A 12,221-nucleotide genomic window follows, 5' to 3' on the forward strand; every position below is an offset into this window, starting at 1 on the left:
CGTCATGGAAGTGGACACTTCCGTGATGATAATTTTGGTAATATCATGGAACACTTCTACGACAGCACAGGTATGACTATCTTGATTCTGTCATAAATTTGTCATGGATGTACATGCATGACAAAAAAAGCGACCTACTGTGACAAACACGTATCATCACGGAAGTGTATTTTTTTCTAGTGAATACTCAGGTTAAACTCGACGAGCCTAGCATATGCAGATATGGCCTCGGAACACTGAGACCAAAAGGTCGAGCGTGAATCATATAGTAGATATGATCAACATAGTGATGTTCACCATTGAAAACTACTCCATCTCACGTGATGATCGGACATGGTTTAGTTGATTTGGATCACGTGATCACTTAGATGATTAGAGGGATGTCTATCTAAGTGGGAGTTCTTAAGTAATATGATTAATTGAACTTAAATTTATCATGAACTTAGTACCTGATAGTATTTTTCTTGTCTATGTTGATTGTAGATAGATGGCCAGTGCTGTTGTTCCGTTGTATTTTAATGCGTTCCTTGAGAAAGCAAAGTTGAAAGATGATGGTAGAAATTACACGGACTGGGTCCGTAACTTAAGGATTATCCTCATTGCCGCACAGAAGAATTACATCCTGGAAGCACCACTAGGAGCTAGGCCTGCTGCAGATGCTGCTGATGACGTTAAGAACGTCTGGCAGAGTAAAGTTGATGACTACTTGATAGTTCAGTATGCCATGCTTTACGGCTTAGAACCGGGACTTCAACGACGTTTTGAATGTCATGGAGCATATAAGATGTTCCAGGAGTTGAAGTTAATATTTCAAGCAAATGCCCAGATTGAGAGATATGAAGTCTCCAATAAGTTCTATAGCTACAAGATGGAGGAGAATAGTTCTGTCAGTGAACATATACTCAAAATGTCTGGGTATCATAATCACTTGACTCAACTGGGAGTTAATCTTCCTGTTGATAGTGTCATTGACAGAGTTCTTCAATCACTGCCACCAAGTTACAAGAGCTTCGTGATGAACTATAATATGCAAGGGATGAATAAGACAATTCCCGAGCTCTTCGCAATTCTAAAGGTAGCGGAGGTAGAAATCCAAAAGGAGCATAAAGTGTTGATGGTCAACAAGACCACCAGTTTCAAGAAAAAGGGTAAAGGGAAGAAGAAGGGGAACTTCAAGAAGAACAGCAAACAAGTTGTTGCTCAGGAGAAGAAATCCAAGTCTGGACCTAAGCCCAAGACTGAGTGCTTCTACTGCAAACAGACTGGTCACTGGAAGCAGAACTGCCCCAAGTATTTGGCGGATAAGAAGGATGGCAAGGTGAACAAAGGTATATGTGATATACATGTTATTGATGTGTACCTTACCAGAGCTCGCAGTAGCACCTGGGATTTGATACTGGTTCTGTTGCTAATATTTGCAACTCGAAAGAGGGACTACGGATTAAGCGAAGATTGGCTAAGGACGAGGTGACGATGCGCGTGGGAAATGGTTCCAAAGTCGATATGATCGCCGTTGGCATGCTACCTCTACATCTACCTTTGGGATTAGTTTTAGACCTAAATAATTGTTATTTGGTGCCAGCGTTAAGCATGAACATTATATCTGGATCTTGTTTGATGCGAGACGGTTATTCATTTAAATCTTAGAATAATGGTTGTTCTATTTATATGAGTAATATCTTTTATGGTCATGCACCCTTGAATAGTGGTCTATTTTTGTTGAATCTCGATAGTAGTGATACACATATTCATAATGTTGAAGCCAAAAGATGCAGAGTTGATAATGATAGTGCAACTTATTTGTGGCACTGCCGTTTGGGTCATATTGGTGTAAAGCGCATGAAGAAACTCCATACTGATGGACTTTTGGAATTACTTGATTATGAATCACTTGGTACTTGCGAACCATGCCTTATGGGCAAGATGACTAAGACGCTGTTCCGCGGAACAATGGAGCGAGCAACAGATTTGTTGGAGATCATACATACTGATGTATGTGGTCCAATGAATATTGAGGCTCGTGGTGGGTATTTTTATTTTCTCACCTTCACAGATGATTTGCGCAGATATGGGTATATCTACTTAATGAAACATAAGTCTGAAACATTTGAAAAGTTCAAAGAATTTCAAAGTGAAGTGGAGTTTCTACGATCTAATCGTGGAGGAGAATATTTGAGTTATGAGTTTGGTCTACATTTGAAACAATGCGGAATAGTTTCGCAACTCACGCCACCTGGAACACCACAGCGTAATGGTGTGTCCGAACGTCATAATTGTACTTTACTAGATATGGTGCGATCTATGATGTCTCTTACTGATTTATCACTATTGTTTTGGAGTTATGCTTTAGAGACAGCTGCATTCACGTTAAATAGGGCACCATCAAAATCCGTTGAGACGACACCTTATCAACTATGGTTTGGCAAGAAACCAAAGTTGACATTTCTTAAAGTTTGGGGCTGTGATGCTTATGTGAAAAAGCTTCAACCAGATAAGCTCGAACCCAAATCGGAGAAATGTGTCTTCATAGGATACCCAAAGGAAACTATTGGGTACACCTTCTATCACAGATCCAAAGGCAAGACATTCGTTGCTAAGAATAGATCCTTTCTAGAGAAGGAGTTTCTCTCGAAAGAAGTGAGTGGGAGGAAAGTAGAACTTGATGAGGTAACTGTACCTGCTCCCTTATTGGAAAGTAGTTCGTCACAGAAACCGGTTCCTGTGACACCTACACCAATTAGTGAGGAAGCTAATGATGATGATCATGAAACTTCAGATCAAGTTACTACCGAACCTCGTAGGTCAAGCAGAGTAAGATCCGCACTAGGGTGGTACGGTAATCCTATTCTGGAGGTCATGTTGCTGGACCATGATGAACCTACGAACTATGAGGAAGCGACTATGAGCCCAGATTCCGCAAAATGGCTTGAGGCCATGAAATCTGAGATGGGATCCATGTATGAGAACCAAGTGTGGACTTTGGTTGACTTGCCCGATGATCGGCAAGCCATCGAGAATAAATGGATCTTCAAGAAGAAGACAGACGCTGATGGTAATGTTACTGTCTACAAAGCTCAACTTGTTGCGAAAGGTTTTCGACAAGTTCAAGGAGTTAACTACGATGAGACCTTCTCACCTGTAGCGATGCTTAAGTCCGTCCGAATCATGTTAGCTATTGCCACATTTTATGTTACACCCTCGATGCGGCTATATCTCCCACGTGTCGAAGCACGACTTAGAAGCATAACCACATTGAAAGCAATGTCGCAAGTGAGGTAATCTTCACAACAACCCATGTAATACATAAGGGAAATAGATACATAGTTGGCTTACAATTGCCACTTCACACAATACATGAATAAAGCATTACATCATCCATTTACAAACAAGGTCCGACTACGGAACCAAAATAAAGGAAGACTACCCCAAATGCTACAAAGATCCCCGATCGTCCCAACTGGGCTCCAGTACTGATCAACTGGAAACGGAAGAACAAAACGAACATGAACTTCATCGAGCTCCTTCTTGAGCTTGGCCGCATCACCTGCATGGTTTCATCGGCACCTGCAAACTGGTTTTGGAAGTAACTATGAGTCACGGGGACTCAGCAATCTCACACCCTCGCGATCAAGACTATTTAAGCTTATAGGAAGGGTAAAAGGTATGAGGTGGAGCTGCATCAAGCACTAGCATATATGGTGGCTAACATACGCAAAAGAGAGCGAGAAGAGAAGGCAAAACCACGGTCGATAATCTATGATCAAGAAGTGATCCTAGAGCAACCTACGTCAAGCATAACTCCAACACCATGTTCACTTCCCGGACTCCGCAGGAAAGAGACCATCACGGTTACACACGCGGTTGATGCATTTTAATTAATATAAGTTTCAAGTTCTCTACAACCGGATATTAACAAATTCCCATCTGCCCATAACCGCGGGCACGGCTTTCGAAAGTTCAAATCCCTGCAGGGGTGTCCCAACTTAGTCCATCACAAGCTCTCACGGTCAACGAAGGATATTCCTTCTCCCAAGACAATCCGATCAGACTCGGCATCCTGGTTACAAGACATCCTCGACAATGGTAAAACAAGTCCAGCAAGACCACCCGATGCGCTGACATCCCGATAGGATCTGCACATATCTCGTTCTCAGGGCAACACCGGAAAAGCAATCCGTACAACTAAAACCAGCCCTCGAGTTTCCCCGAGGTGGCGCTGCAAGGGCCTCTAGTTTGGACCAACACTTAGACAAGCATTGGCCCGGGGTGGTTAAAATAAAGATGACCCTCGGGATGTGCGACTCCCAAGGGAAAAAGGCTAGGTGGCGAATGGTAAAACCAAGGTTGGGCCTTACTAGAGGAGTTTTATTCAAAGCGAACTGTCAAGGGGTTCCCATTAAAACCCAACCGTGTAAGGAACGCAAAATCCGGGAACATAACACCGATATGACGGAAACTAGGGTGGTAAGAGTGGAACAAAACACCAGGCATAAGGCTGAGCCTTCCACCCTTTACCAAGTATATAGATGCATTAATTAAATAAGAGATATTGTGATATCCCAACAAAATATCCATGTTCCAACAAGGAACAAACTCCAATCTTCACCTGCAACTAGCAACGCTATAAGAGGGGCTGAGCAAAGCGGTAACATAGCCAAACAATGGTTTGCTAGGACAAGGTGGGTTAGAGGCTTGGCTTAACAATATGGGAGGCATGATAAGCAAGTGGTAGGTATCACAGCATAGGCATAGCAAAAAGAGCGAGCAACTAGCAAGCAAAGATAGAAGTGATTTCGAGGGTATGGTCATCTTGCTTGAGATCCCGCAAGGAAGAAGAACGAGTCCATGAAGAAGACAAACGGACGTACCCAACGTATCCTCACAAACGCAACGTTACCGGATTACCGAGAAGAAGTACACCGGAAAGAAAGCAAACAACATAGTGAACAAACATCACATAAGCATGGCACGATGCGCAAACAAGTATGATGCATGTCCGGTTTAATGAGGCATGGCATGGCAAAGTTTACAAACAATCCTACAAATTAAGTGGAGCTCAATATGCAATGAGTTGCATATTGACGGAACACCACATTCAAGTTATTTAGTTTGATATCGTTTAGGTACCCAACAATATTAAATGTTGATTAACATGGCAAGGGGTGAAGCAAAAAGAAACTATCTATCTAGACAAGTTTAAATGAGTCCGGAACGACAAAACAACAAGTCCGGAAACTCCTCATGTGCATATTTTAAGGTTTGAGATTGTTATGCCCTAAACACAATTTTAGAGTTGTTAAACATACAAAGAGGTGCCACCATGATAATCTAGGCATTTTTCTACCCCATTTACATATAAAGTTTATTAAATTCCGAGTTACGGTTATTTAGTTATGAAATAAAGCATTTTAGCATGGCAAGGGCAAAATTTAAACAAACAACATCTTAAGCATTTTAAACATAGATGAAAATGGCATATTATTAATCTACACATAATTCTAAGAATTTTTCATATATAAAGTTTTTACAAATGACGCACGGTTTGTGAGTTATTAAATGCATGTTGCTTGGGGGGTTTTCTGCAAAACAACGTTCTCTGAAAAAAAGGAAAAACATGTTGGGGAACGTAGTAATTTCAAAAAATTTCCTACGCACACGCAAGATCATGGTGATGCATAGCAACGAGAGGGGAGAGTGTTGTCTACGTACCCTCGTACACCGTTCGCGGAAGCGTTATATCAACGCGGTTGATGTAGTCGTACGTCTTCACGATCCGACCGATCCAAGTACCGAAAGCACGGCACCTCCGAGTTCTGCACACGTTCGGCTCGGTGACGTCCTCGCCTTCTCGATCCAGCAAGAGGGGCGAAGTAGTAGATGAGTTCCGGTAGCACGACGGCGTGGTGACGGTGTTGGTGAAGAACAATCTCCGCAGGGCTTCGCCTAAGCACTACGAAAACTATGACGGAGGATAAACTAGAGGGGACGGGGTTGCCGGCACACGGCTTGGTGTTTCTTGATGTGTCTTTGGTGCTATCCCTACCCCTCTATTTATATGTTGAGCCCTAGGGTCGAAACTTGGAGTAAAAGCCTCCTCAAAGTCGGTTTCACCCGAAAGGCAAGAGTCCTTCTCGGACTCCAGGACTAGACGCCAGGGTTCCCGGTGTCTACCCCCTAGACGCCAGGGTTCCTGGCGTCTAGCCTCTGGTCTCCGTAAAACTTCCTTTTGCACTTTCTAAAAGCCTTGTGGGATTCCCCTTTGGCCCTGATAAAGTGTTCTCGTGCCCAAACATTTCGGGAAACATCCGAAACCCCTTCCGGTGAATTCCGGAACCCTTCCGAAGATTAAACACTACTATCCACATATCAATCTTTACTTCCGGACCATTCCGGATTTCCTCGTCATATTTGTGATCTCATCCAAAACTCCGAACAACATTCGGTCACCAACATACATAACTCATAGTACTATATCGTCAACGAACGTTAAGCGTGCGGACCCTACGGATTCGAGAACTATGTAGACATGACCGAGACACCTCTCTAGTCAATAACCAATAGCGGGACTGGATGCCCATATTGGCTCCTACATACTCTAGGAAGATCTTTATCGGTCAGACCGCATAACAACATACATTGTTCCCTTTGTCATCGGTATGTTACTTGCCCGAGATTTGATCATCGGTATCTCAATACCTAGTTCAATCTCGTTACCGGCAAGTCTCTTTACTCGTTCCGTAATACATCATCCCACAACTAACTTATTAGTTGCAATCTTGCAAGGCTTATAGTGATGTGCATTATCGAGTGGGCCCAGAGATACCTCTCCGACAATCGGAGTGACAAATCCTAATCTCGAAATACGCCAACCCAACAAGTACCTTTGGAGACACCTGTAGAGTACCTTTATAATCACCCAGTTACGTTGTGATGTTTGGTGGCACACAAAGTGTACCTCCAGTAAACGGGAGTTGCATAATCTCATAGTCATAGGAACATGTATAAGTCATGAAGAAAGCAATAGGAACAAACTAAACGATCAAGTGCTAAGCTAACGGAATGGGTCAAGTCAATCACATCATTCTCCTAATGATGTGACCCCGTTAATCAAATGATAACTCATGTCTATGGTTAGGAAACATAACCATCTTTGATCAACGAGCTAGTCAAGTAGAGGCATACTAGTGACACTCTGTTTGTCTATGTATTCACACATGTATTATGTTTCCGGTTAATACAATTCTAGCATGAATAATAAACATTTATCATGATATAAGGAAATAAATAATAACTTTATTATTGCCTCTAGGGCATATTTCCTTCAGTCTCCCACTTGCACTAGAGTCAATAATCTAGTTCACATCGCCATGTGATTTAACATCAATAGTTCACATCACCATGTGATTAACACCCATAGTTCACATCGACATGTGACCAACACCCAAAGGGTTTACTACAGTCAATAATCTAGTTCACATCGCTATGTGATTAACACCCAAAGAGTACTGAGGTGTGATCATGTTTTGCTTGTGAGAGAAGTTTAGTCAACGGGTCTACCACATTCAGATCCGTAAATATTTTTCAAATTTCTATGTCAACAATGCTCTGCATGGAGCTACTCTAGATAATTACTCCCACTTACAATATGTATCCAGATTGAGACTTAGAGTCATCTGGATCAGTGTTAAAACCTGCATCGACGTAACCCTTTACGACGAACCTTTTGTCACCTCCATAATCGAGAAACATATCCTTATTCCACTAAGGATAATTTGACCATTGTCCAGTGATCTACTGCTAGATCACTATTGTACTCCCTTGCCATAAACAGTGTAGGGTATATAATAGATCTGGTACACAGCATGGCATATTTTATAGAACCTATGGCCAAGGTATAGGGAATGACTTTCATTCGCTCTCTATCTTCTGCCGTGGTCGGGTTTTGAGTCTTACTCAACTTCACACCTTGTAACACAGGCAAGAACTCGTTCTTTGACTGTTCCATTTTGAACTACTTCAAAATCTTGTCAAGGTATGTACTCATTGAAAAACTTATCAAGCGTCTTGATCTATCTCTATATATCTTGATGCTCAATATGTAAGCAGCTTCACCGAGGTCTTTGTTTGAAAAACTCCTTTCAAACATTCCTTTATGCTTTGCAGAATAATTCTACATTATCTCTGATCAACAATATGTCTTCCACATATACTTATCAGAAATGATGTAGTGCTCCCACTCACTTTCTTGTAAATACAAGCTTCACCACAAGTCTGTATAAAACTATATGCTTTGATTAACTTATCAAAGCGTATATTACAACTCCGATATGCTTGCACCAGTCCATAGATGGATTGCTGGAGCTTGCATATTTTGTTAGTACCTTTAGGATTGACAAAACCTTCTAGTTGCCTCATATACAATTCTTCTTTAATAAATCCATTAAGGAATGCAGTTTTGTTTATCCATTTGCCATATTTCATAAAATGCGGCAATTGCTAAGATGATTCGGACAGACTTAAGCATAGATACGAGTGAGAAATTCTAATCGTAGTCAACACCTTGAACTTGTCGAAAACCTTTTTGCGACAATTCTAGCTTTGTAGATAGTAACACTACTATCAGCGTCCGTCTTCCTCTTGAAGATCCATTTAATCTCAATGGCTCGCCGATCATTGGGCAAGTCAATCAAAGTCCATACTTTGTTCTCATACATGGATCTCATCTCAGATTTCAAGGCCTCAAGCCATTTCGCGGAATTTGGGCTCATCGTCGCTTCCTAATAGTTCGTGGGCTCGTCATGGTCAAGTAACATGACCTCCAGAACAGGATTATCATACCACTCTGGTGCGGATCTCACTCTGGTTTACCTACGAGGTTCGGTAGTAACTTGATCTGAAGTTACATGATCATCATCATTAGCTTCCTCACTAATTGGCGTAGTAGTCACAGGAACATATTTCTGTGATGAACTACTTTCCAATAAGGGAGCAGGTACAGTTACCTCATCAAGTTCTACTTTCCTCCCACTCACTTCTTTTGAGAGAAACTCCTTCTCTAGAAAGGATCCATTCTCAGCAACGAATATCTTGCCTTCGGATCTGTGATAGAAGGTGTACCCAACATTTTCTTTTCGGTATCCTATGAAGATGTACTTCTCCGACTTGGGTTTGAGCTTATCAAGATGAAACTTTTTCACATAAGCATTGCAACCCCAAATTTTAAGAAATGACAGCTTAGATTTCTTGCTAAACCACAGTTCATACGGTGTCGTCTCAACGGATTTAGATGGTGCCCTTTTTAATGTGAATGCAGCTGTCTCTAATGCATAACCCCAAAACAATAGTGGTAAATCGGTAAGAGACATCATAGATTGCACTATATCAAATAAAGTACGGTTATGACGTTCGGACACATCATTACGCTGTGGTGTTCCAGGTGGCATGAGTTTGTGAAACTATTCCATATTGTTTTAATTGAAGGCCAAACTCGTAACTCAAATATTTTACCTCTACGATCATATCGTAGAAACTTTTAGTTTCTTGTTACGATGATTCTCCACTTCACTCTGAAATTCTTTGAACTTTTCAAATGTTTCAGACTTGTGTTTCATTAAGTAGATATACCCATCTCCGCTCAAATCATCTGTGAAGGTCAAAAAATAATGATACTTGCCGTGAGCCTTAACACTCATCAGACCGCATACATCAGTATGTATTATTTCCAATAAGTCAGTTGCTCGCTCCAATGTTCTGGAGAACGGAGTCTTAGTCATCTTGCCCATGAGGCATGGTTCGCAAGCATCAACTGATTCATAATCAAGTGATTCCAAAAGCCCATCAGCATGGATTTTCTTCATGCTCTTTACACCAATATGACCTAAACGGCAGTGCCACAAATAAATTGCATCATCATTATTAACTTTGCATCTTTTGGTTTCAATATTAAGAATATGTGTATCACTACGATCGAGATCCAACGAACCATTTTCATTGGGTGTGTAACCATATAAGGTTTTATTCATGTAAACAGAACAACAATTTATTCTCTTACTTAAATGAATAACCGTATTTGCAATAAACATGATCAAATCATATTCATGCTCAACGCAAACACCAAATAACACTTATTTAGGTTCAACACTAATCCCAAAAGTATAGGGAGTGTGCGATGATGATCAGATCAATCTTGGAACCACTTCCAACACACATCGTCACTTCACCCTTAACTAGTCTATGTTCATTCTGCAACTCCCATTTCGAGTTACTACTCTTAGCAACTGAACCAGTATCAAATACCGAGGGGTTGCTACGAACACTAGTAAAATACACATCAATAATCTGTATATCAAATATACCTTTGTTCACTTTGCCATCCTTCTTATCCGCCAAATACTTGGGGCAGTTCCGCTTACAGTGACCAGTCCCTTTGCAGTAGAAGCACTTAGTCTCAGGCTTAGGACCAGACTTGGGCTTCTTCACTTGATCAACAACTTGCTTGCCGTTCTTCTTGAAGTTCCCCTTCTTCCCTTTGCCCTTTTATTGAAACTAGTGGTCTTGTCTACCATCAACACTTGATATTTTTCTTGATTTCTACCTTCGTCGATTTCAGCATTACGAAGAGCTTGGGAATCATTTCTGTTATCCCTTGCATATCATAGTTCATCACGAAGTTCTACTAACTTGGTGATGGTGACTAGAGAATTCTGTTAATCACTATTTTATCTGGAAGATTAACTCCCACTTGATTCAAGTGATTGTAGTACCCAGACAATCTGAGCACATGCTCACTGCTTGAGCTATTCTCCTCCATCTTTTAGCTATAGAACTTGTTGGAGACTTCATATCTCTCAACTCGGGTATTTGCTTGAAATATTAACTTCAACTCCTGGAACATCTCATATGGTCCATGACGTTCAAAACATCTTTGAAGTCCCGATTCTAAGCCATTTAAGTATGGTGCACTAAACTATCAAGTAGTCATCATATTGAGCTAGCCAAATGTTCATAACATCTGCATCTGCTCCTGCAATAGGTTTGTCACCTAGCGGTGCATCAAAGACATATTTCTTCTGTGCAGAAATGAGGATAAACCTCAGATCACGGATCCAATCCGCATCATTGCTACTAACATCTTTCAACTTAGTTTTCTCTAGGAACATAGCAAAAATAAAACAGGGGAGCTAAACGCGAGCTATTGATCTACAACATAGATATGCTAATACTACCAGGACTAAGTTCATGATAAATTAAAGTTCAATTAATCATATTACTTAAGAACTCCCACTTAGAAAGAAATCCCTCTAATCTTCTAAGTGATCACGTGATCCAAATCAACTAAACCATAACCGATCATCACGTGAAATGGAGTAGCTTTCAATGGTGAACATCAATATGTTGATCATATCTACTATATGATTCACGTTCGACCTTTCGGTCTTAGTGTTCCGAGGCCATATCTGCATATGCTAGGCTCGTCAAGTTTAACCTGAGTATTCTGCGTGTGCAAAAACTGGCTTGCACCCGTTGTAGATGGACGTAGAGCTTATCACACCCGATCATCACGTAGTGTCTGGGCACGATGAACTTTGGCAACAGTGCATACTCAGGGAGGACACTTTTATCTTGAAATTTAGTGAGAGATCATCTTATAATGCTACCGTCAAACAAAGCAAGATAAGATGCATAAAAGATAAACATCACATGCAATCAATATAAGTGATATGATATGGCCATCATCATCTTGTGCTTGTGATCTCCATCTCCGAAGCACCGTCATGATCACCATCGTCACCGGCGCGACACATTGATCTCCATCTAGCATCATTGTTGTCTTGCCAATCTTATGCTTCCACGACTATCGCTACCTCTTAGTGATAAAGTAAAGCATTATACCGCAATTGCATTGCATACAATAAAGTGACAACCATATGGCTCCTGCCAGTTGCTGATAACTTGGTTACAAAACATGATCATCTCATACAATAAAATTTAGCATCATGTCTTGACCATATCACATCACAACATGCCCTGCAAAAAGAAGTTAGACGTCCTCTACTTTGTTGTTGCAAGTTTTACGTGGCTACTACGGGCTTAAGCAAGAACCGTACTTACCTACGCATCAAAACCACAACGATAGTTTGTCAAGTTGGTGCTGTTTTAACCTTCGCAAGGACCGGGCGTAGCCACACTTGGTTCAACTAAAGTTGGAGAAACTGACACCC

At 41.1% G+C, this 12,221-nt stretch overlaps 1 protein-coding gene across 1 annotated transcript in view; it reads left to right on the forward strand.

Moving 5' to 3' along the window:
- The first annotated feature begins 487 nt into the window (after positions 1-487).
- LOC147990827 (uncharacterized) overlaps positions 488-12,221 on the forward strand; it is a 31,373-nt gene continuing 19,639 nt past the window's right edge. Inside the window, exon 1 of the mRNA XM_087538415.1 lies at positions 488-1,399. Coding sequence (XP_087394541.1) covers positions 488-1,399 — 912 coding nt within the window. The remainder of the gene's footprint in view (positions 1,400-12,221) is intronic.

This window comes from Triticum urartu, chromosome 1A, assembly GCF_056163025.1.
Source record: "Triticum urartu cultivar PI428250 chromosome 1A, HENAU_Tu73, whole genome shotgun sequence".
Lineage (NCBI taxonomy): Eukaryota > Viridiplantae > Streptophyta > Magnoliopsida > Poales > Poaceae > Triticum > Triticum urartu.